Raw genomic sequence first — 27,940 nt, forward strand, 5'->3', positions numbered from 1 at the left:
CGTGATTTACTTAGTGCAAAGTTTATCAATTTCGCATACTAGTTCTTATACTTAACTGTAGCTTGATAACTATATTTACTTAGGAACGAGAATTCTGCTTTACGAATGAAAATTAAATAAGGTTTATTCAATATGTCTGTTATGAAATAAGTAGGGTTCGCTCAAGTTAAAATTATGCACCTTCCACTTCATTACTTTAGATATGATGTTCCTTTCAAAATAGAAAATTTTCATTCTACAATGTTAAATATTTTGGATGAACCCAATTTAAATTCATATTTGGATTAAAATGTATTCAGTTAGATTGCTTGGATAGAAAAATCAGGTGTTTCTCAAGTAATTTAAATAAAAAGACGTGTTATGAAATCACAAGAATAATCTCTTTTTATTTAATACATTCAAAGCTGTATTGAATAATATTTATGAAATACTAACGAGTTCAGCATGCCATCGATCGTAGAATGTATACATGTGTATTTTACCATGCAAATTTGTCATTTATTATAAAACCGCAAATGCTAAAGTATGGTTGTCGATTTTAATATTAATACCCAAGACCCTGATGGTTCGGGTGATTGTAGTTGTTCCCTGTCATTTCGATTTAAAAGTTAGGTAATCCCGAGAACACATTACACTGTTCTTTCTATGTCAACCCTACGTAATTTGTAAAGAAATAGGATTTGAATTTCGCTTGTTATTAAACAGGTTGATTTTACAAGGTCAAAAAGAGTTTCTTGATTAAATCCTCATTTCACTTACATGTGACAAAGAGACAAGATTTTTGTACCCCCTGTGGTTTTAACCTATCAAGATTGAGCTAAAGAATCAATATGTTATTTTCACATTTGTTTAAAATTGGTATATAAATCAATGCTTACGTTAAATGCACAATGTAGAATAACAGTGTAGTTATGAAAAGTTCAAAGATTTAGTCGAAAGTGTTGATGATTAAATTCTATAAGAAACTGCATTTATAGACTAGTTCAAGATAAATAAATAAAAAAAAAACAAAAAAAAAAAACTATATGCAATTGTTCGACATCCGTATATAACTCAAATCACGAATTATACAAATTAAGACATAAATTGGGCATCATACGAATGTTAACAGAATAAGACATTTATAATTTAAAGATCAACATATTCTTAACACAAAATGAGACTTTAATAGATCAGCATATAAATGACACAAATAAGGCATCTTTTGATCAACACACAAATGACACAAAATAAGACATATATTGGTAAACAAAAGAATGACACAAAATAAAGACATTTATAGGTCAACAAACGGTCGACTAGTATATACAGTATTCATAATTCATAATTCATAATTGTTCGAGGCTACAAGTTGTAGATTAGTATAGAATGTCTATGATTGTCATCAAACCGAATTTTCAAAATGAAAATAACACATATTACTAGTAAACTAGTTATAGTCTAAAACTATCATTTTTGTCTGATCATTATCTGAACAGTCTGCTCAATAAATCATTCAGCTATGTTCAGTCTTTCAGTAAATTTTGAGTATTGTAAAAATTAATTTGCTTGCAGTCGATTCAGTATGATATGAACAGGTACATTACAGTTACTGAACAGTTTGAATCTTGACTGAACAAATATTGACTACAAGCGAATCGTCTGAACAGTTCTGAATTAACTGCAGTGGATAAGTCTGAAAATTGCTGAAAGACTAAAAATGAAATAAAAAACTTAGGTCTTTTAAGAGCTGTTCAGATTGAAATGACCGTTTCAGATTAAAATTGGTCATCACACAGTTAGCAAGAACAATATGTGGGTTATCATTAATATTTTACTTATGCTTACCCGTGCTCTTAATCTTCCTTTATTGTTGAAACATAAGTACATAAGACTGTCTTCACCTTGCAATCTAACTAGTCCGTTACGACCTATAGATTCCATGATTATTGATGCTGTAAAAATAAAAATAAAAGAAATTGAAGTTGGAACTATGGAAAAAAATTCAACACAGATTGAGCATTTTAAATTTGCAGATTATAAAACTACAACAAAAACAATATGCCAAAGACCGTTATAGAAATCGAAAGATGAGAAATATTTCTACAATAACTGGTCTTAAATATATTATATTTTTGGGGGGGAAGGGGTCCTTTACTGACATTATTTGAAACAATTATTTTCAACTCTTCTATTTATATAAATGGCGGTTTCTGTAGATTGGAAAATTTAATGGAAACATTCATTGTTTAACGAATATTTTTAAATTGTTAGTACGGCTGTTTTACGTAATAGCCCGCGAAATTAACAAAAGACGCATATCGAAAAACATTGTTTCTTAAAGAAGAATGAAAAGAAAAATTGTTTCAAATATATGAAGCTTAAATATAAGTAAAAATTCCACTAAGTGTGGTACTGTGTCAAAGATTATGATCATTTACAATCCCTTTATCTTCTTATATTTTAATTATTTACTCTGAGATCTTAAGAAATAAGATTTAGTCAAGCTGAGCACATCTTGTTGACCCTAATCTCGTTGAAATCGCGTGACGTCAGCCTGAATTTAGAATGCAATATTTTGTTACTTAACTGGTAAACTAACAGTTTAGATTTATAATAATTGCGAAGTACTTTTAAATGAAACGAGAACAAGCGCAAAAAAATGTGTGTCGTCATTTGAAACTGAAACTCTAAACATTAGTGACATGACACATTTTAAGCTACAAGTAATTTAATGAAAAGAAGAAAGTTTAAGGTATTTATTATTAAGCAATCATTCCCTAGTACGTTATATAATACACTCAATGCATGCAATAATATAAATGATATAGAAAGAAAGTAATATATATATAGTGTTTGAATATGAAAAGATGTCGCCTTAATATCAGTGGGACATTAAAATAATTTTAACGCTAGAATGAAAAGAATGCAGTTTGACGGATAGAGTGACAGTCAACCACTGCAAAAATTAACATGGATTTAAATCTCCATAAATTTCATTCTAGCAAAGATTCATACTTCTACGTGTGTAGAATATGAACATACAAGAAAATGATTATAGTATAATATTTTAATCGAATCACTCGCCTTGGGAATTCCTCATTTTTATCTTACAGTCAACTTGACGCTCATCTTGTCGTTCAATGAAAGAAACAGTAGGAGACAATTTCATTTACCTCTTTTTTTTCATTTTCAAAACGACTTGTAACTTGAAGGCGGTCCACAAGTCGTCCTTAAATCAACATACAATTAAAGGGTTGAGAGCATCTGCTCTGACAGTAAAAAGGCCTGTTAAACAATCCTTCGGAATTAAATCCATTGTCCAGAAATGGACACTGCCAGGTACCGAATTAAACGAAACCTAGCGTAAATTAACTAGATGTCTTATTTTGATTTATTTCAATGCATGTTGTGCATGATTTTATACCCTAACATCTGTCATTTTCAGATGGACATGACTTAATTTGAATTTAAAGAAAACTAATCATTGTTTATGAGCTTGCTCCTCGGCTTGACCACAGGAATTGAACATGTAGAATCCATGGTTAGTGTTTATCCTTATTATAATCTCCAAACTGAATAAATAGGATCTTTTGTGATAACTTTCTAAACGAGCACATGCAGTAATTCTGTAAGGAAAATATTTTTCTCTTCAAACTTGAATGAACGTAACTGTGAATTAATTTCAAACATGTTGACATTTTTTTTCACAGATATCCTTTTTTGGCATGCTATCATATAAGCACACAGTGATCTTTTGTCGGGATTTACATGTCCAGCCTTCCATTTTCGAAAAACAAACATCACATGATAAAGTTTATGATCTTGATTTTGTACAATGACCCCCATCAATATGTTGGTAATGGACAGAACATACTAGATGCGTTTGGACAATTGTTATGCAATAACCAAAATGGTCAAAAATCAGAACTTGTCTGAGATCAGCGATTGTTGAAAGGGTTAAAGCTTACTTTACTAGAAACAATTTATTAACTATCACGCGTTTAATAATAGCGAGTTGGTTCAGAAGCTTTGAAAGGAGAATAATTCCCTTGGCACTTCATCCAACTAATTTGCATGATTCATTTCATAGGAGCAGCACTTAATTCCAGTGTGACTTGCAAGAATTTAATCTATATAAACTTAGACAAATCACGCCTTTAAATAACCAAACTGAAAGTAATAGACAGTGCATGTCTTATACCTACTATGGTTAGGGAATGACAACTGAGGTTAATTATCATTTCATTCATCTGTGTAATCTATTATGTTGGTAAGATGGCGATATAGGTTTGGTCATGATAAACTGATATAGAAATAATCATTTACACGCAAAATATCAGATATTTAATCAGCATCATTCGAATGGCATCCGGTTAGGTCTACAGCAATGATGGTCCACTGTACTCATGGAATTAAGTAAAAATAACGCAATCGAAGGAAAAATCAAAATTTCAAATAGCAAAATCAAAAGCACAAATACATCAAACAAATTAAAAAAAAACAGTCGGATTCCTGACTTTGTAAGTTGACCATAATCCTGTTTGGCTTTTTGCTAGTCAATCTCTTTTAGTTATACAGTTGACAATGTTTGTCTGGATTTCAAAGAATTTGATTCAAGGACATTCACAATAAAGATAAACTCAAATAAGATTTAGAAAACGGTACGCTTATGTTTGATGGATACATGACATTAAAAGTAATATTACAAGGTATGTTATTTACAAACTACATAACAATATGACAGATCTACAAACTACATTACAATATGACAGAAATACAAACTACCTAATAATAAGAATGAACTACTATCTAAAATATTAAAGTAAAAACAGAATAAAGAAGGACACTTAGACCCAAAATAATCAGGTATTTTTTATGCTGATACTTTGCTAGATCATAGTTGCCTTTTTAATCACAGGTACGTAAAATCCAGTCTGAGTCGATGAGTATTGAAGACAGAAAAAGAGAAACCACGAAAAACTTATAAAGGAGAGTCATTAGACATTGTTGAAGCATTTTACAAAAGTTTGAAGGTACAGAAGCACGTATATATGAATGCCAATAACAGAACACTAGCAGCGATCTACATAATGTAAACAGTATACATATATGTAAGGTAAAGCACTTACTATAACGACCAGGTGGCGTCTTATTGCCTGATGCATCAATAGAATTACGCCTTGTTCCTGGTTTGATTCGAACGTTCATCTCACTACAGCGAGATTGGATCCTATATCGCCGTCTTCGACTTGGTTCTTGATTCTCTTTGTCAGGAATCGGGTTTTCATCAATGCCTAAGTTTGGTTTAAAGACTTCAGCAAATACGAAACGATTATCAGTATTTATCTTTGGAAAGGTGCTTTCTTTTAAACCTAGATCGGGTTTAAATTTTGTAGAAATCTGAAAAACATAAAAGGTGAAATCAGTCAGTCTTTTATTTATCGTAAAAATGTTGTTATCAAGCTGTACATGCCCCTGTTCCCTTTTACGTGCCATATTTATCGATGTTCAGTTCTAAAGAGAAAGTTATGCAATACGATATAAAACAAACTTATCAAAGATACCAGGTTCGTCTATAAAAGACTCATTAGTGACGTTAGAATAAAATAAAATCATCACGTCAAATCAAGTACGAAGTTAAAATTATTGACGAACAAACATTTCGATAAGTTTTGCTTAATACTGGATAGGTAATCCAGTATTGCGATAGAAAATCTTCCATTCAGAATTTATCTTATCATTTAGTTGTAACATGTTGATTTTTTTATACTGTGAAAAGTACACAGGCATAGAAATTAAGTTCAAAAGATTACCATAGATATCAAAACATTATTACTCTGAAGTGGATAATGTGGTATCATTGCTGAAAATGATCGGGCACTGTGTCCCTCATTATATTAGTTGAAGGGTCAGATTATTCACTTCTGTATTCAATCAATTTGTATCAAACCACTTTTAAATTCCTCGTTATGCTTTGGATGGTTAAAATTCTCACCATTGATTTCACAAGAAGGTACACTTTAAAGGGCCTGTTTAAGAATCTAAAGTATTTTGAAGTATTTAAAGGACTCGTCCATGTGGCTATTGCATAACTAGAATATAAAGAGTCCTTGTAGCCCAGAGAACTTTCTGAAACATTTACATTCTTTAAACTCATCTTAGATATTTATAATGAAGTGTAACAAGATTTTTTCATAGTTTATGAAGTATGAGGCAAGTAAAAGATAATAAATTACATCCTTAAAAGTTTCTTTAGCTTTTAAATTTTAAGATTTATAGCCGTATTTGGTTGATAAACACAAGATCTATAAATGAGATGAAAATATTATTCAGAATAGTAATAATTTTAAAGTTTGATAAGGCATTCAAGTATGTAAAAAACAAATCGTTTGACTTAAATATGATATTTTTTTCTGATTTTGTATCAGACTCGCTTAGGTAGATCAAGTTTTTTTTTTATCGACATAATGGATTGAACGTATTTCAAAGTTTATTGTAATGCTTTAAATGAGTTGAGGTCCTCCTTACGCACAGTCCAACCCAGCTTTAGCCAACCAAAACATTATCTAACGTTATCTCGGTATTTATCTGAAAACTGTTTGATAACATATCAAAACTGCTCTGAACTTAAGGTATTCTCTCATGTCAAAGTAAATGTGAAGTGCTAAGGGTCTTCTCGATTATTTTTTCGTATCTGGTAGCTTGGAAATGAGACGGAAATATTTGTAATCTAAACTAACATACATCTTTTATGCAGCGTTAATTGTGTAATGTAAAAACAAACCACTATACAGGTATAAATGCCTTTGAAGGCGTGACGTTATAAGGTATATAATAAATTATGAAAAAATATCTGAAATGAAAAATCTCTCCTTACAATATATGGGCTTTTAACATTATTTTATAACTTTTTCACATATATTACAATCACTTTGTTATGTCCTATGTTACGCATAAAATTCTTTTCGCTGTGAAATCTGAATCTTTATTAAACAAGTTATCTATTGATGTTGTTTTCAACACTTTGCTCCTAAACTTTGTACTAACTTAAAATTTTCTAATTAGTATCTTGTAAAGACATAAATTTGAAAATATGAACAATATATTTTACATTCTTCATGGTTTTCCATTTTTTCAGTGCTTTCTTTACTTTAGAACATCGACACCTGTGGTAAATGGTTCCCGCGATTACTAGTTTTATTACGTGTTTTGTGCTACAGCACTTTGTTTATGATGCTATAGTCTTTTCATAAAGAAAGTAATTTAAATAAAGATGGTATATTAGTGTATTCATTTATCTATACTATCTAACATACCAAAAATAAAAGGTAAGAAAACGATTTTCGCCTCCTAGTTAGTCGGTTTATTAAACTGAATGACCATATTAGTTTCGTATACGTAACTTTAATTGAATAGCCAATTTATAGTTAGGTTAACGCCTCCAATGCTTTACAAAAGTCACGTGACAGGTTCTGGTAGCCACGTGCAAAAACAGCTTCAGCATATTTGTGCCATTCGTTCAAATATAAAATAAGCTTTCTGAATTTAAAAATTGTAACAAATTTTCATTCTGAAATGTCGATTTAATCAAGCAGAATCGGTATGCATAAACTATTCTGCACTTGCTTGTCGCCATTAATCAAAACGAACATCCCCGGTCGGTGATAGATCGTGCAGTAAAAAGACTACCAATCACTGGAAAGAATTCTAAAATTCTACCTAGTTGAAAATAACAATGATTAACTATTGTTATGTAATCTACATTCTAAATTAATCATTGGTACAATTTTTACTTAGAATGGAATATTTGATTAAATAAACATGCTGCATGATAGGCCTTGTTTTTACTTCAAAGTCTCAAAATTTCTTACGGTATTCATCGCGTGTTTTTGTTTCTGCAGCAGACGTAGTATTTACATGTTAATATAGGTTGTTAAAAGATTGAACTAGGTGAACTTCTTCAAGATGGTTCTTCTGCACGCGACTAGACAGGACCAGACGCGAATAAATATCGAAGAATAAGCTGATTTTACGAATTTGTTGTACATGTATTTTTTAGCTTACCGAAATACTACTATTTGGGGTTTGGGTATTTAGAATGATTTTTTCCTTCATTTTGATTATTTTAAGGAGTTTCAAGGGTTTATTTTAACTTACATTCCAATAACCCACAGCCTTCCTTTTCTAATTAACGAATTGAGACCAATGAATAGCAGTCTTAAAGTCGACGGTAGATGTTTTAGCAAATCGAAAAGTTCTAAAAACATTGAATAAGGGGGAAATCCTATAAAAACCTACACAAATCGTGTTTAAATCTCTCTTAATTCGTATAACTCTATCAACTTTTTTTCATATTGAAGATATCATTTATCTGTATATATGTCTAAGATTTCAAGTCAATTTCAGATGAAATCTTAATTTTTCCCTTTTTCAATTATTATGTTTACGGTAGACATGATATTTGATTTATTGTCTTGTAATAGTAATCCTGTATCATAGTGAAATGTGAGTCTCCAACACAAAAGCTCAGTAATTAGCAACAAATTCTTTGAAAATTGTTTAATTGTATTCAACTGTTGCTTTTTTACGTTATTTTTCGTCCTTCAACGAGACGTATAATTAAAGATTTGTTGTTTTTAAATGAACCGTTCAAGTATTGTTCAAGTATTTGAAGTCAGTTATTTTTGCCCAATTTGTAAGAAATTTACTAGTATGATTAAATTTATAAGTAAAAATTGGATAGGTGAAAAAACTAAATGCCATCAAGGTTTACGGAGTACGATCTTTAAGGATCTCTTGTGACAATACTATATGAACCAAACTGCATTTCAATACCGAATTAAAGGTCAAATGTGACCCTGAGAGTACTGACAATTGAATGAGACATTCAGATATATTAATCCATGCATGGGGATTTATTTTGAAATTATTATCTCTTCTTCCTATCGAATGATCTTTGGCAATTGAATATCCTTCTATTTAACACAGGATACTCAAATCCAAGCTGTTCAAACACCTATCTAAATGATTAGGTTTGATTTGTATAGGGTTTTGTGCATGAATAATGACGAGAAAAAATTGTTATTCACAATCTCATAAGTAAATACCTAGCACATTATATTGAGATGAAAATACCGCAAATATCTTCACTTGCGCAACTTTCGATCTTCAAGAAAGAGATTGTAAAGTTTAATTATGTTAGTAACAACTATAAACTATTTATAAACTATTTATTCCTCGTCACCTGCTTTTAACTTTACGACAGGTAAAACAAATTCCTTCATAAAGAGGTTTCAATTTTTATGGCATATTTTTTTGTTCTCATGTTCACTCAACTGAAAACTGCATGCGCTTACCTGAAACTGTTTAAAATATTTCATTTATCATATTAATTCTCGGTTTTGATTAATTATACAAGTAAATATGTCCGTAATTTACATTTTTTCTTCATATTTCATTGAGAAAATGTTCATTTCATTTTTAGCAGACGTCCTGTTCAAAAGCAAAAATGCATCATAATCATTTTTATACATGTATCATGATTACTTTATTATAATTATTATTATTTCACATCAGACAAGTAAATCAAATTTCATTGTACATTTTTTAAGTTAATTTATAGTTTGAAGAATTAGCTTTAAAGATGATTGATATCCATATGATACCATATAAAAATTTATACTTCAAGGATAAAGAAAAAACTCAAAATTATAGAACAATCGAAAAGATATACCATCAATCCATTGTGCGTTCAAAACAGACAAGAAAGTTGAATGAACAAAAAATGCTCAGATTATATAAATGTTTTTTTAAAAATTAAGATCTTCTTTCTTGTTCTGAGAGTTTAAATGGTGGAAATGTCAAACTGTACTGAGAGTTCAACTTCAGGTAGAGTCAATCAAAGACAAAACTTTCCACTCTAGGCACAGGGCCGTTCGAAGTGATAGCACAATGCCAGTTTGCACATTGCGTCCGTGTTAGATGACAAACCACCCTTTTCATTGACACCTTGCTGTAACAGACTCAATTTGTCTGACGGTCTATGCTATTCGTGTAACCGTCCAGAATATATATACATGTAATATTTGCTGCTTTAGGTTAAGCGCCCATTAGTCGATCTAAATATGCGTAAATACTGCGATCGAATAATATCTGTTTTAGTTGTCAGAATCAGAAAAGTTAAAAGTGACGCTTTATGAGAACATTTATACAATTGAAATTATTTGTGGTAATCTTTTGAGCTGTAAGTATGTCATATGAGACAAATAGATTATCTCGGATATAAAAACCATATATAAAAGGAAGTTTTCAAAATGATAGCTATCTCAGGTAAAAATGCTGATTTACAAAAATATAAACTTGTAATATTCTTACAACTTATTACGTTTTAAGTAGGTTGTAAAATTTAATTTTATGGCCTTAAAAATAAAGTCCACTTGTCATGTTTCGTACTTTTCTTTTCTACATTGATTTAAAATGCGATCTGTTTTACATTAAAAACTTAAGAAGAAATCATGGCGACTTGAGAGGGTCTTCTCGAGTAGGCTAAATCGTTCGGAATACTTCTGGATATTAAGTAGATTAAGTTGCATAATTCGAACTACCATATAAACAGCTTTACTTCAAGTTTTGTTATTAAACTGGTTGCTTTATTCATGAATTTGTTTGACTGATAGCGGAATTCATAATCGCATTTTCTACTAAGGTTCACACAAATCCGCGACACCCTAACTTGACATGAAGTTATAAAGACCTGGGTTTTGTTTGTTTTAACTTACTTGACAATTATGTTTGTATTTTCCATTAAATAATCGAATACAATATTATGTTTACATATTTGCCTTTGTAAACGAAATTATAATGAACGAAGCTTTTAATTTTTCAGTTTATTTGAATACTCTATGAGATTGTTTTGCAATTCATTTGAAATTGCAGCTTCTGTCAATCAAATCATTTAAGAGTTTTCACTCTTTTCTTGTCAGATTTTAATACCTTTTTTAATTCTCATAATGCTGTTCGTTTTTGTTTACCTTCTAAAATTTATTCACTAATAAAACGATTTCGATGTCCGGGTGGTACATATCTGACACGAATGTAAAGTTCAAATTATTATATGTACAACCAGTGCTTGTCCTCATGGTGACTAAGAACGATTCCAAAACTGAAAGCAACACGACCATCTGTGCAAGTTTTCTGTTATAAATAGCAAACGCACATACACATCTCAAATTTCAACTCGAAAAATAACTTTCATAAAATGGTAAGAAGAAATTTAAAAACGTTTTTTGGTTAACGTCTAGTAACAAATATTACATGCATATTCAGAGTGAAAAATAATCACGATCTCGAAGAAAAGAAGGACTTTGTCATCGATCGATCAGTGTCTGGTCAAGCTCATGCAAGGGTCTGTTTGAAGCGTTTGTTTACTAAAAAAAACTGTTTTGTATTCGTTGTGACATAAGAAAATCTTCTAAACAAAATACTTTTAATCAGCACCTTAATCTATTCCGCATCGACCACGTGTTTCGATAAGTATTGTTTTCCTAAATAAAGTCTTAATTCTTTATTATGCCATGTCTATATACTTGTTTTCCAACATAAATAAAAATTAAGTAAACAACGAATAGATTTTTTTTTTCAATTTGCATTTCCTTTTACCATGTACACATGATAATCAGTATATGCGATTATATTGCAATAAAATATTACGTATAAATTCCCCAATTTGACATTTTCATTCAAACAGTTGCGTTTTGGTTCTTGATTTCTTTCATGTGGTGTCTTTTCAACATAAATTAACTGTTTTGATGGTGTCAATTTAAGTTGCTAGATCATTATACAGGATGTAATCTTTATGCCAAAAATAATCAGAATATTTGTCTTGTTTAATTATCTTTCGTACACTTAAAACAGTTAACACCTATCGGGCATCATTTATCTTATTCAGACCTGCGTGGGCGTTTTTCATTGGTAAAAGATGCATCACAGACGACATGACCATATTTGGATAAATTGTCTGCAAAAGATTTGAATTCATGCCCTTTAAGAAGACACGATCCATGACGTACAAAAAATTACTACTCTGGTTTTTTGATGTAGTGTTACATTACATAACAAATTTACTTTCTTTGTACCTATTTATTTCAGTCTTTGTGAATTGTCATGTTAGAATGTTCCATAACTGGTAAACTAAACAAGTCGACAAGAGCGATTGTTACAGAGATAAACCACGCCTTTGATCCTGTTGATAACATAACCATACAAATCTTCATCAAAAATTATACTACACTTGAAAATGCATATGGCCTGTACATATTACTTTGTAATAATGTAGGCCTCTACATGCTTGTTTGAAGTATGTAAATTCTTATTAGTGATTTAAGATGTCATTAAATGTTAAAACGTAAATGTGGTGCAGGTGACATGATTAAAAAATGAAAAATATGGTAATAAAAACTATGATTATGCATATTTTTATCTATATATACCTAACCTTAAATCATTCGCGGATTAAACAAACACACATCGTTTAAGTCTATCTGAAGTATTCCTTTTAACACACCAACAAAACAAAAATAACACAAGTTTTAAAATATCTTCCTCCTGTCCTCCGACTGATAAAAAAAGTTGTTAGGGGATTAATAATATGAACCTATCTAATAACACGAACAAAGTAGTAACTTATTAAATACATTATAATGGTTCACGCAGTATTTTTGCTGACTTTTAAGATAACTTGTGGAAAAGGGGCTTATTGGAAGTTAAGCATTAGGAACTAGTGTATGACAATTTCAGCAATAACAAAATATTTTTTTCAAACGTCTAACTGGTCATTGATTTTTTGCAGAGGTAACTGAATTAGTCAATATTCACATGCCTAAAAAAAAGGTTGCATCACCTTAATTTGGTCGCCATGATAATAATAATGATAAAAAACAAACAATTCTATGTACCGTTACCATAAAAGCGCAAAAAGACTTTAAGTAGAATTTCACACCGACCAGAAGATGGAAGTTTTGGCATAGTGTTGCTGTATGTGGTCGCTTTATTGACCAGTAGGTCAAAGACCTCGTTTCAGCAATTGAAATAATAAATGAAACCATGGACAACCTTGGCGCGTTGTCAACAGTATTGTAAATAAACTTATTAATTACAAGTCGTTGCAAGATGAAAGGGTTCAAAGTAAATATACATCCATAAATCTGTCGAATGCACAGCTAACACGGTATCTTACTTTTTTCGTATCATTTAATGTATGGTACAGCATAGATGTATGGGTACGGCAACAAGCAGTTCATACTTGACCGTAAGTGGTTTATGTGAGGGAAACATGAACATTATTAATATCACTTTATCCAACTTCTTTACCATTTAAAACAAACTTGAGTAATTTTGACCCTTCACAACCTAGTATTAATTAACTTTAAACATATATTCACGTTTTTTTACTGGAATATAAAAAAATCTATTACTCTCCTTTTCTGAGTATAGCTGTCAACTGTTGTGTTTTATTTAGGAAGCTATATTAGTAATTAGATGATATACAACTGTTTATATATATATTTTAAAAACTTCTTTGCCTGTAGTACTGTTTATTATATTCGATGCTTAACCAATCACTTGGACAAAAAATGACAAAGAATCATTTCTTTCTTGTGGTATCATATTCATTTTCTTTCTTTAAAACATTCTCTTAACCAAAACTGTTTTTTTTTTCTTTTGAGTGCATTAGTACTGTTTAATATTGATAAAAGTAATTTTAAAAATCGTGTTGTTATCTTGCAAAGTATTAGTACATTATAAGTATACTGTCTGGACAATACACTATTTTATAAGTGCCAGAGTTCGGAAAGATTTTTTTCTGAAAATCATTACATTTTCCAAACTTTAGAAAACAATCATGGCTCCTCTTTTATGATTTGAACAAAGGCAAGATTTTAGTTGATGTATTTATACATCAGCCGCATTGAACCTTTATATATAAGAATGTATATATCGTAACACGAACTTAAGTACCACATATAGACTGGAGATATAAAGAACGACGTTATAGTACATAGATTTAAAGGATATCAATCGATTTCGAATAATAAAAAGAATGCTGTGAATGTGTCTTTAATATGGCGGGTAAATATAGCACTGGTTCCCTGTCCAATCTGTACTGTGTGTCGGGTTCGAGCAGGCAGCAAGACTAGCAGGTTATAATATAAATGGACAATCTTACATATCATTACTTACCTTAGAAGCGTCAACAATATACACTTGTAAAATGAGCAGCAGAGTAGTCAACCTATAAATAAAACAAAAAACCCATCAATAAACAACAGTAATTGTTTACAAAACATTGAAATAGACATGTGTTAATTGTCTTCTCAGATTGATAACCCAGAACCTGGGATAATATATCTACCATTTCTACGGTTTGCTGGATATGTTCAGTTCAAAAATGCAAAGGTCGCGTACGGAACAGTAGATGTATAATCAATTGCATATATAACCACAAATGTAGTAACGTAAACGTTGAATTAAAACGAGTGTTGAACTGTTTGATTGTTAAAATTGTAAATACTTCTGAAACTTTCTGTACAAGTCGTTGTTTGATAGAACCAGCATGTTTGTATTGGTTTTAAACTTGCAGCATTTATTTAAATCAATGTACTCTTTATATGATAAACTGGTTGTATCATTACGAAATATATCGATAATGAATCTACACAAAAAAATGAAGCATGCATATTATTCAGAATAAAAAAATCATGGATCATTTCAAATATGCATCATATCATAAATATAGATGCACATTGCATGCTCTTAATTACTCCAACTCAAAATTATGAATGAAAACATAACTTCTATTAAATAACCATAAAACGAACAGTCATTTAATTGGTTCACGCCAGCATTGCAAGATGTTTGCCAAACTTTCTAAACACGTAATGATAACAATTCATAGTTAACTGAAACAGGAATGTCGAATGCAATAAAAGTATTCTAAGATTTTAGCATAAAAAACAAAAAAGGCAAAAAAAAGACGTGACGAATCATTAATACATGCAAAAACCCATTTCTCTGATCTTCACCTTACAAAGCGAAATAAGTTGTATTTCTAAATGATTCATTGACAAACCTCCCAGAATGGGAGAAAATGAAATAAAACAGATTGTTTCGTTTCACACTAAAATCTAACAACTTAATCTCCATGTTCTTTTGTTAAACAGATCTTCTTGAATATTTTGACAGGAATAAAATACCAGATGCACTTTAAGGTGACAAAAACTTGCATAAACTTACTAATTTTACTTTATTACATGTCAAAATATAATTAGCAAAGACTAAACTCGTGCATATCACGTTATCTCGGTGATAAATGTGCTTTTGGAAACTAGTGGAAAATAATGGAGTTTATATGTAATAGATGAAAGACTAAGTGTATAAACAAAACACAAGGGACCGATCGTACTTTGAAGAGTAACAAAAATAAGAGTAAAACCCTACATTATCAAGCAAGATAAAAACTTTCACGACTTCTGCGATACTTTATCTTTTTGTTACAACACTTCTGAACGTTTTGAAGAGATAATGAAAAGACTGTTCCCATTTATGGTAAAATATTTGTCGTACACAATCCCATTTCTGACCACGTGCTCCGTACTACAAGTTTCCATTACAATTTTTTTAAAAGATTTATTGCCATTGGTTTTAAAATTGCAGTATTGCCACGTAATATATACTGTTCTATAAATTTTTGGTTTAATATTATAAAATATAAACCTCAAGATAAACTGTGTCAAAACTTATCACATTTTTCATTTGGCATATCCCTTGGTCTTTGACAGAAGAATTAAACTTGTCGTTCACATGGATGAAGTGCGATTTGATCAGACCTTACGATATTTTATATCTCTGTAATCGAAATAACAACAGTATGTTCTACATTGTAACTGCCCTCAGTGTTCTTCAACTTTGTACTTTATTTTGGCCTTTTTCGAATCGAGCGACACTGATTCGTCTTTTGTAGACGAAACGCGTGTTTGACATACATCATTTTAAGCCTGGTGTCTATTATAAGTTTATTTATCGGTTCTGAATCACAAATATGTATAGTTAACGTACTATTATAAGTCACCGGCATTGAGATGCTTGCATTGACAAAAAAGTAACAAATATAATCACGGTAAGGTGTAATAATTTCAATTTTCAAATATTAATATATAAAAAATACATTACACTTATTTTACAGATTTAAGCTTGTCTGCTTTCTTGTAAAACTGAATTTTTGTTTGTCACTATTATTGTGAAGGATTAAAAAGAAGATTTAAGCCTAACCAGATGCGGAGGGATTGTACTGTAAAACCTGGACAACCTTGTGCTTTCTGTAGACATATTTTTTGTCTGATTTGTCCATGTTAAAAGACACTTGGTCTAATAATTTATGAAAAACGTTTGTAACCGCAAACTAGGAACATTACTTTTAAGAGTAGGTCGAATATAAAAACAGATCTATAAAAATACATATGTTTAACCAACTTTAAAACTGAATTGTCATTTTGTGGCCCTTCATGACCTTGTCAAAGTGAAACAAAGCATAGTAAAATATACTATACATGTTAACGTACAATTATTGTTACGAATGTCGTCTGTTAGAATCTTATTCAAAATATTGCCTGAGGAAAATGAAATATTTCGTTTTTTACTTTACATACTTCAATTATTTGTCCTTTTGTAAGGCGATTTTCAGTTTAAATATTGTTGTTGAAAATTTATTTCCTGAATAAATATTACTGCAAATGTTTTCCTAACAACAGATTATGTGACATTATACGACCATTCAAACTGATTCCACAACAATAAAATAATAATTAAACATACTTCACACCAACAGGTGTAAAATTTCGCTACCTTATCAAGGTGAATATGTTAAAAATAGCTTTGGTCTTTTTACGACAATTCTTTGCCAGAAATATTGCTATGTTGGCGGGAATTTACAGGCATGAAAATGAATTATACTGAGAACAGTATGAGCAACGCTTAGTAAAATTTTATATTTTGTCTGCTTAAGAAGCATAGCAGGTATGTGGAACCAGAATACCTAAACCCGGACAATATACGTTCATGGCACATCAAAAGCAACGAGGCATGTGCACTGAAAAGGAGAAAAGACGCATCCGAGCAGAAAAAACTTAAAATCAACGCATTGAACAAGACTATAGCTCTCATCATTTTTATTGGCATTTAATAATGATAGCACCATGATGGGGACAGAGTTGCGACTTTCAAACGCCTCATTTTTGCTCGTGTCCTTACAAAGGCTCTTTTACGTTCTTATAATTGGTCTGCGATAGAATTAAAGTCTTGCTTCAAAGATGTCTGGGATTCTAGACGTATTGGAATGAGGAGTTCCGAAATGCATGTATCTTGTCAAACATATGATCTTTAAACTACTCGGAATGCATTAAGATATAATTTACATGCTGGCAATAAAAATCCACACTAATTTGTAACCATCAAAATAGATTACATCTATTAAGTGATATTTACATTAAATAACAATTTAAGGACAAAAACCATCCTTTTCCCCGGGGCCCATGTGACACATCTTAGTCAAACTTCAAAGGATCTATATAATCTCCTCTAATGAGACGTTTTCCTAGCCCTATCTTCAAATGAATGTATTAAGGCCTTAAAAGGTTTGTTTTAATACTTTTTATGTGTATTTTACTTAGATGACCACACAAGTGTAACCTGACATTTCAAATTGTGCAGTAAGCCCTTTAATATTTATATTCTACAGGTAGACTTCTATTGAAATATAAGGTGATTGTCATTCTCAACGTCAATATATCGTGATAAGATTCGGCCATACAAAATCAGTGAATACGTTCCAAGATCAAAACTTGACAGGCACAACAAAAAAAGAAGTAAAATTGAACTTCGTCGAAATCAATGAAAATAATAATCTAATTGTCCGAACGTTGTTTGAGTAACACCTTTGATCATCTCTACAAATGCTTCCCCAGGTGTTCACATTCTCTGGACAATGGTTAATTTGAGGAACAGTCATTCGAAGCAAGAAGATGGTGACCAAATTTGAACCTTTTTAAATGATAAATTTATATATGATACAATCTTTCAATCGGCCTTGTTACAACAGGTCTGTGATATACAGCTTTTAAATAAAGAAACCACAAAAACTTATTTTCCCATACGTACAACCCTTAAGTAGTTTTATTCAATTGAAATAAACTCTGTGAACAAACTATTTTGAAATTGATGATGTGCAAATGGTTGCTGCGTGATAAATTGTCCACCTCCACGAAGAAGAGCTGTTTTTTATTGCAACGACCGTTTTTGGTATCCCGGGTTCGAGACATGGAAGTATTGGTATGCGACGTTTTAATACACGTACAAATCAAGTTGAACTGACAAAAATCGGCCTTTTCTCTGTTTGAATGTTCTTTATCTTTGATCAAAAACTTCATTGAGGAAACTTTTGAATTGAAATATATGTAAATTACAATATTTTTGGCCTTGATAAGGTTCTATCTTTAAAATCTGATTTTGTTTATCATTAGTGAATTGATAGCACAAACTGACCTCAATATTTATCCTAACACTGCAAATGTTCATTTGATTGTGAAATTTAATCTTCAAATAAATATTATCTATGATATTTAGAATGTAAATATTATCCATACACGGTCAATATACAAAACCTGCATGTTTTATTAAATAAAGTATTCACAGTTGTTCAGCTTATGAATTTTTATTGAATTTAAAATATATTCAATTTCATATGACAAGAACCTTTAATCTTATGGCAGACAAATTTCTGAAACACAGATAGCTTTCTATTCGCCTTTGATTTTTTTAAATGTGCTATAAAATTTAAAACACGATATGGAATACCAAATGATTGTCAAAAATAGATTTTTAACGAGTGTTTGTATAGTTCTTCTCTAAGGAAGATGGAGTACTGGGGGAGCACGGTTCACGTGAACTGGGTGTCGTCTGCTGCTACTCCCCGGCAAACTTCCGAACAGATTATTTTACTACCAGGATGAAATTGTCGCACAGTCGTAACTTATTCCGAAAACAAATATTAAAACAAATATTTTATCTTACATGTAGAGATATGCATGTTTACCTTAAGACAGAAAAGAGAACTTAAGTCAAGTTGTATAGATTTATCATAGTGAATAATTGCAGTGTGCACGAAGTTTAGTCTCCGGTTCAAGGGGACAAGATCAATTTGTCTGAAAAACAGACTACAATTTCACAAGTGACTTCGCCGCAAATTTTTCGTTCCTTTATGTATACCGTAAACGCGGGAGTGCATGCTACATAAGAAATATGTTTATTCAACAACATTTTTAATCATGTAGTAATAAACAAATAATTAAACTTATAATTTTATAAAAATGGAATTTTGATCTACAAACCTGCATCGATAGCTAAATCCTGTAGCACTTTTCCTCATAATGCGTCAAGACCCCGGTATCGGAAGCTTTTGGCCATGTTAAGATGCTTAAGTAGTCACTTGGCCATCTAGAGGGGTTTACTTTCATGGAAAACATACGGTAATTATTCCACAGTAATCACTGCTATATAGTGGTGCGATAAAATTACGAATTATAAAATATATGAAAAATCTCTATCCGAAAAATAGTGAAAAACTATGTTTGTAAGTAGGTTTCCATGTTAAAACTGAAAATAAAATTTGCGCAAAGAAAACATTTAATCCCAAGTTACATTTCACACAAATGATTACATTAGACAAGTATCACATATTACAAAATGAACTAGATATAAACTAATACCACTTTTAAAACATGTGCAGTAAGATATATCCATCTTGTCGAGATTTTTTTAACTTTTAAAAATCAAAAAACTTTTTTTGTTGTAATTTAATCCAAACTGATATGCTTTTATGGTTCTTCCAATATTTATAATTATAATGCACATTATATAACACTCATTATGACGCTAATTGATTTCACTTTTATATATTTCATATTTGAGGCTAAGCGTACACAAACTAGTCTCACAACAGTCACCTGGTATAGTGATAAACTAGAGTTCATCACCGATTCGAATGTGTGCTCTTTTTACCGTGACTCTCTCATTTGATTGGCTAATGGGAAACAATAGAAAACATGAATAAACAACACACTAGTCTTTTTAAAATACTTTAAATAGGTTTAAATAGTACAAATTTAAAGATTGTTTATGATCTTTTTTCTATTTTGAGTGTTTAAACAAGGAATATTTGCAATCATTCAAGGTAGAGCAAATTACCAATAAAATGCAGTTCGCATCTTCGCTCAAAATCGATTTTTTCAAACGGATGTCAAAATAAATTTAGGATACACCTACTTTCCCTAAATTTAAATTTGCATTTATACTTAAAACTTTTCAAGGGAAACACCTAAAAGCTTACCGAATTTTAAAAGAATTCTGATTATAACTTTTATATTTAACTTTTTTTTTCTTACGTGTAGTTATATTTTATGAATATTTTTTCATTTATTTTTAGAAAATATCAGCACATTAATTTGAACTTTTGACTTTATTACCGTTTCACCTAGTTGTACACAGTGCATTTATTAAACGACACTGCACCTTTAATCATTTACATAAGTTTGATTCATTTCTTTCACATATCTTTATTACAAAATTCACTAGTATTTAATTCTCAATAATTTTTATCATTTTTTTCTTGATAAAGACACGACAAAAGCAAATGTAAATATGCAGTCGATACTTTTAATATGCCCGACAAAATGATATATTGAACAATCCACACCGTGTCTGTATTTGGTCTGCGTGTTTAAAGATTTTATTTCAGATTATTAAAACAAGTTATAGTAAATCATAATTTCGGATATTGCATCCTACTATATTTAATTTTTCAAATAAATTGACCATGTACATTTAAATTTTATCAGATTTAATATAACCGTTCAAAAGATCAATATTAAAATTTATTTTTTATATATAAAATGATCGCAGATAACAAAATATGGAGGTAATATACTTTCGATTTTGCAGATAATCCCTCAAATCTCCTGGGTAATATGTTAAAACCCGAGACCACCCCGAAGGTTGTAATATTTGCTCGCTTTGACACTGTTGCAATTATTTTCCAATTATGTCTGTCAGGTGTGTAAATTTCGATTACCTCCCCTTTCGTGTTTTTTAATAATTATCTTTTGAAATGTTCAAGGATCCGAAGGCAAAGTATAGCATATATTCCACCAAAATGAACAAACTGAAGCCATATTTGATAAGAATTCAAAGGTGCAAAGCACTTTAAACTGTCTTACAACTGACCAAGTTCAACAAAATTTGTATAAGTCGTCAAAAGATTTAGTCAAATTAAAATCATTAAAAACAGATATGAAAATCAGCGGAGACGCGAATGATAACCGTTTACGTGAAGGCTTATGTTGATGACAAAGGATTCCGGAGTGTTGAAAGGACTGTGAGAATATATTTGATGATGAAAACGCTTGCTAAATAATGCCGACTAAAACACCATAGTAAAGTTTGTCAATACATCGGCAATACCAAACAATCAGATTGTGACTGCATGCTAGTGAAACAAAATACATGTTTAGTTATTCCTTTAAGGCACCTTAGTTACTCTCGAAGTGAGGAGCTGAAGTTTGAAATATTATTTTTCTTGCTCCTGTCTTATTTAGGTCTCTTGCTTTAACTCACCTTCCATAAAAGAGGGACGAAAGATACCAAAGGGACAGTCAAACTCATAAGTCTAAAACAAACTGACAACGCCATGGCTTTAAATGAAAAAGACAAACAAACAAACAATAGTTCACATGACACAACATAGAAAACTAAAGAATAAACAACACGAACCCCATGATATTCAGCATTCATTATCGGGCTCATGTAGTTGTAAGCCAGTTGTTGGTTCCAGTAAGACATCATTATCGGGCTCATGTAGTTGTAAGCCAGTTGTTGGTTCCAGTAAGACATCATTATCGGGCTCATGTAGTTGTAAGCCAGTTGTTGGTTCCAGTAAGACATCATTATCGGGCTCATGTAGTTGTAAGCCAGTTGTTGGTTCCAGTAAGACATCATTATCGGGCTCATGTAGTTGTAAGCCAGTTGTTGGTTCCAGTAAGACACGACTTCAATACTCCTCACAAGTAACTGTCTTATAGTTGACTTCCTTACATAAAGACATGGTCACTTGACCTTTCCCATTTGGTAGTATTACCAATGTGCAAGAGGGGCGACCATATGTCTGTTTATACAAATACGCAGCCGCGTCTGGTCTCAATTGTGAAGCTAAATCCGATGTCTTGTATATATAACGGAGATGGTTAATTTTTTCAGCACAAGAAGTCTTGAAAACACTATTCCAAAGGCAGTACTTTCCGCCTTTTCTTTTCTTTTGTCCATGTAACTTGTAATCGATTTCAACATAAGAAAGAACTATAAAAATCAGTTGAAAAAGGCTTAACTCATCAGATAGACAAAAATTAAAAGTGGACGGGGCCGGGTACTTATACACCCCGACACAAAAAGACACAATGCACAGATCTGAGAGTACTCGCAGTTATCTGACAGCTAGTTCAAAGCCACTAACAACTAATAAAAAAATCATGCCTCTAAGACTTAAGTTTGAAATATTCCTGTCGAAGAAGCAGTCTTTTATTATATAAGGATCCAGGCCTCATTTTTTCATTATTTTCAATGTTTTATCGCATGAGGTCCTATATAATAATAAATAATCACAGGGGACAGTTATCGTATTGTTTGTTCGGCATGTTTATGAAATGTTATCTCTTGCAGAAAATATCATCGGCAAAATATTTTTTATTAGAAACTTTTTTGCCAATTTTCTTTAATAGTGTCTATTAGCAATCACCTTACCCGAAGAAAATCTTTTAAATTTGAGCTGACCTGTAATTGCTTTTGCTCCTAAATACCATGTGTTTTGCGAAGAAGCAGCAAATATTAATTTGAAGTCTTGTTTTCTATCAGGTTAGGTATCGAACCCATCGTTACCTCTCGCAATCGAGTCAAGCAACAAATCGGTTAATTCAGAGAGATGACCATAAAGCATACGGATCCTTTAATCTCGTATAAGTGCAGAGAATAGTTCATGATTGTAAATGCGATCAGTCGCAGAAGTAGTCTTTTATGATATAATTAACACAACGGATATTTTTTTCATATTGGTTTGAGTATGACAGGTTAGTTAAAACTATAATATTATTGGTTCTACGAAGTCGTCTAGAACGGCTTCAGAGGTCAATGAAGACAAATTACAAGAACTTATCATTAGGGTTCATATCTTCATCCTAGGTTTTCTCAGCCGCTTAAGATGACTTTCGGATTACTCATGTCCTAGAACTATTTTTGATTTAATTTTGAAACTCACGATGTCGTTGTAAAATGTGTCCCGGAAGAAAAATAAATACTGATGCCTAATCACTACAAAATAAACAGATAGCGTAGCGATATTAATGATAATCGGGGTTTTTGTTGAATATTTGGAATTATGAAGACAACTGATAAACTAATGTACAAGTGTTAAGTCATTAGTCACTCAGACACTGATATCTGTCTATATTTGTACATATTTGTACATATTTCTTATTATCTTATCAAAATTAGGTGACCCTTCCTTTTAGGAGGAAGCTAGTTTACACATGAATAGGTGCATGGCTGATAATATTGTTTGTTTATACTGCATAATGGAATTAGAAATTTTAGGGGAAATCCTCGTCTTAACTTACGATAGGTAAAAATTGAAACAAAAAAATCTTTCTTTAGTTGAACCGTGGAAGTATCAAATTGACAATCAAATACTTCCATCTTTGAATTTAGCAAATGCATAATCAGACACCTTGTTTGATTTCTTTCAAACACTCACAAGTTCAAAAACCTTAAATGCAAGTATAATTACAACCCTGTCCAAAGTTTCTCTTCTTTTGGCGATGCAAACGGTTAAAGGACACTAAATAAACAAGAAGATGTAATACAATAGGATTGCCAACTATGCAACTTTTCACAAGAGACTGCATAACGTACATGTAGATGTAAGAAACTTTAGAGTCAACAAACGGTTTTAATTCAACCAGGAGCAACACACACACACACACACACACACACTTTTATAGGCCTGCAAAATGCTTTTAAACTTTTAATCTTTCTTAAACAAAAATATGAATTTGTTTTACATACTTATACTCAATTGGCTATAAAATACGTCTACTTAGACTGTATTACCAATATAAGTTTACTCATCGTCTTCCTGCTCCCTTATTCGCCGACACCTTTCCGTATGTTATAATCTTAACGATAAACACTCCTAAGAATTTGACAATCAGACAGCGCAACAGCTAAATACTGTGATGCGAAAGAGTAAACACAAGTAAATGGAAGACAAAGCATTAACCGGTCCTCCTCTATCCTCCATAAAAAAGGAGAGAACACCGAATCATTTTACTGTTATGACAAAGTTCGATTAAAACATGGAAACGCGTTATTGTATAAAAAAAAAAGGAGTAAGTGGTCTGATTGCCAATGAGACAGCTATCCACCATAGTTCAAATTAAGTTGGTGTATACGCATTTCTATGCCGCCGTTACACTATTGTAATCATTATGTATCTACACTTTGCAATTGTACTCTTCGTCTTTGAGCTAAAATATATTTTATCTGCGCAAACACTATATAAATTATTCCGTACGCGCCAACAAGACAGGAAAATAGGAAAATTTATATTAATTACAGTACAATATCAACACGATTAATATCTCTTCTTGATACATTTTATGCAATAAAAATAGTCTTCGTCTCCTGATGTAAAATTATCTATGATAATTCGTTCAAAAGTTTCTGCTAGTGGCAATCATGGTACCGCAATCATAACCACAACTTGTCTCCGATGCCAGGAGCTAATCGTCAGATTTAAGTTAAACAATCTACTATTATGTAATAACTGTTTAACTATTTTTACTTAATTTTATTTTTGAAAAGTCTTTATCAGAAATGATCATTCGTTACCTATCACTGATGTAAAACAGCGAATACATCGAAGTAAAATCTAAACTGATTGAAAATACAAGATAATTATCACCTTGGTCATCTTGAACAAACCACCTACAGCCATCAATACAAGAAATTAGGTTCCCACAATTTAACAAAAGTTCTACTAACTAATTATTAAACAAATATTTTCATTAAGTATACAATGTACTTCTTTAAGAATTGAATGTTGAAAGTATTTTGTATTCGTAATGCGGAAAAAAAAAATTAAAAAAAATAAAAATTGTTACATCTTTCAAGAAGGCATACTGGTGTAATTCAGCATTTTTGCTTATTTTTTTCAGTTTCAATTAATGTTTTAATAAGATGCCTTTTATAATAAGTACCATATCCACAAACTTGGAAAAATAGGATATTTGCTGTATTGGGTAACTAAGCACTTTTAGGATAGAGCTTGCGCAAATTGTGTTTCAAAATTGCTCTTATATTTAGATGTTGAAGATAACAACCTTTTTGTCATTTGCTTTATAAATTGTTTCTTTACTTCAACGTAGCTTCCCTACTATTTGGCCTCCTCATAACTCAATTGGATATTTTACGGATTGGGGAGTTAATATATCAAACAGCATTTCCCCGCAAAAATGAGGAAACAATTAAGATATCACAGTCCGAAATATACTTTACGGAAAATAAGGAATAAGCAACACCAACCTTACCAGAACCTGTATCACATTGTAGCACGTTTAACCGCACATTAACAGACAAGGGTGTGGGTTCCTCTTTATTAGGAACGAATATTATATATTTTAATAGAAAAGAAAAGATTTGGGGTATCTAACATGACACAAATCCGTACAAGCACAGCAAAACACGAAAAGCAAAGGAACAACACTTGCATTGCTGTTCTTATTGTCATTGTCACAGTGAGGTCGTTATCACGGAGCTCAAACTCTAACTTCGCTGCAAGTTTAATATAAGTAATGAGATTTATTTATGAAAAACGAATAAAATGCATATATAAACTGAAACCAAAATAGATGAGGAATGACCAACAACTGTTCGGGACTCTAATGGTTAATGTTCTCTAATGGTTATTGAATTTACATTTAACTATCGTAGATTCAATAACTCTTGTAACGCTGTATAATTGTAATTCATTTTATTCAAAAGATTCGATTAATGATACTGTTTGCTCTGTCTCTTACATTTGAAGAAATAAAAAGACGAGATATATTTCAGCATCAGCAAAAACAAGGCAATTTATCTTACCACCTGCCTTGAGAATTTTAAGATATAATGCTGAAAATAACTTCTTAAGCAATTATCTTTTTTATTTCATTTTATATCAAAATTAGAATTACCATAGTCCTTGAAAAACACATAAACAGGAAACCACAGTATTGTTATTTGTTTGTGGGTACTTATGGATACAAGTGTCAAAACAAGATTGTGAGTTTTGTCAGTAAGCTTCTGTTGATACGACAGACCATATATAGTTCGCTATTTCGCAATTTACTGTATTTACTATACTCTAGGACAAATAAATAGATACATTTTAGTTGAAAAGAGACAGACACAATTACGCTGATTTTTTTTACTCATATAGAGCTTTATTAGGAAAGAATATTATATATTTTAATAGAAAAGAAAAGATTTAGGGTATCTAACATGACACAAATCCGTACATGCACAGCAAAACACGAAAAGCAAAGAAACAACACTTGAATTGCTGTTCTTATTTTCATTGTCACAGTGAGGTCGTTATCACGGAGCTCAAACTCTAACTTTGCTGCAAGTTTAATATAAGTTATGTGTTTCTCGTTTCTCGTTTTGTTTATATAGATTAGACCGTTGGTTTTCCCGTTTGAATGGTTTTACACTAGTAATTTTGGGGCCCTTTATAGCTTGTTGTTCGGTGTGAGCCAATGCTCCGTGTTGAAGGCCGTACTTTAACCTATAATGGTTTACTTTTTAAATTGTTATTTGGATGGAGAGTTGTCTCATTGGCACTCACACCACATCTTCCTATATCTATATATGAGATTTATTTATGAAAAACGAATAAAATGCATAAACTGATACAACCTATAGTGAATTTGAATACAAAAAAATGTAAAACAAATTATACTTGATTTTCAAAAGCTTAAAAGTATCAATAAAGGTTAAAGATCATTCAGTGCTACGTACATTATCGCTTAAGGCAATGAAGATACATAATTAATATTGCAAACACCAGTCATCCCTACAATTGACATAAAGGTTACAGAACCAAATTGAGTTAGTTGGTGTCAATTAGCAAACGAAGAGTTTGGCTCTCTTATAAACTTTTGAGTTTGTTTTGGAATGTAAGAGATAATGATTACATGATTGTTGCTGTAGATATAAATCTGAAATTTATTGCTTATTGAACAAAAAAAGTCCATACCGCGACGAGATAAGTCTTAATTCCCGACATTGGCATGGTTATCACTTCAATTATCTGCAATTGAAATTACATGTTTTCGACATTAAATGAAAGGAACTTGTTAGTCAAGTGCCACCTTGCACAAGACGTGTCAAAGCCCGTGCCACCTTTCCAAAGGAAAGCTCTATCTTTTATTCTCCACAAGCCTTCTGATGCTTTTTAAGTTCAAACCTTAACAGCTATTATGCCACTCTCTTCCTGAATATACAGGATGGTTGCTGTTAAGTTTTACCTATTCTTATTTCATGCAAGTAGAAGACAATACGACGAAAACTAAAAAATATACTTTTACATTGATGGATGTCTGTATGTCGAAGAACATTTATCATCTTTTCTCTGTACATTTTTCGTAATTATAAATTTTAGTTTATTAAGTAAAACTTATTTTTGACAGAAACATTTTTTATTAAAGCTGAATGATAGAATACAGCTGATGCAAATAGTCTTGAAACATTAATTTTATTTTGCATT

The 27,940-nt window shown here is 31.2% G+C and overlaps 1 protein-coding gene across 2 annotated transcripts in view; it reads right to left on the reverse strand.

Annotated features, from left to right (window-relative positions):
* Positions 1–27,940, reverse strand: part of LOC134716184 (uncharacterized) — a 32,483-nt gene that overhangs the window by 3,744 nt on the left and 799 nt on the right. Inside the window, exons 1-4 of one of the 2 annotated variants that reach the window (XM_063579013.1) lie at positions 19,422–20,063; positions 14,221–14,272; positions 5,112–5,382; positions 1,828–1,934 (exon numbers count right to left, since the gene is read on the reverse strand). In XM_063579013.1, coding sequence (XP_063435083.1) covers positions 1,828–1,934; positions 5,112–5,382; positions 14,221–14,272; positions 19,422–19,459 — 468 coding nt within the window. In that variant the 5' untranslated portion in view covers positions 19,460–20,063. Of the gene's footprint in view, positions 1–1,827; positions 1,935–5,111; positions 5,383–14,220; positions 14,273–19,421; positions 20,064–27,940 lie in introns of those variants that run through there. The other variant, XM_063579014.1, reaches the window with a different exon arrangement.

Source organism: Mytilus trossulus, chromosome 4 (assembly GCF_036588685.1).
Source record: "Mytilus trossulus isolate FHL-02 chromosome 4, PNRI_Mtr1.1.1.hap1, whole genome shotgun sequence".
In the NCBI taxonomy this organism is placed as follows: domain Eukaryota; kingdom Metazoa; phylum Mollusca; class Bivalvia; order Mytilida; family Mytilidae; genus Mytilus; species Mytilus trossulus.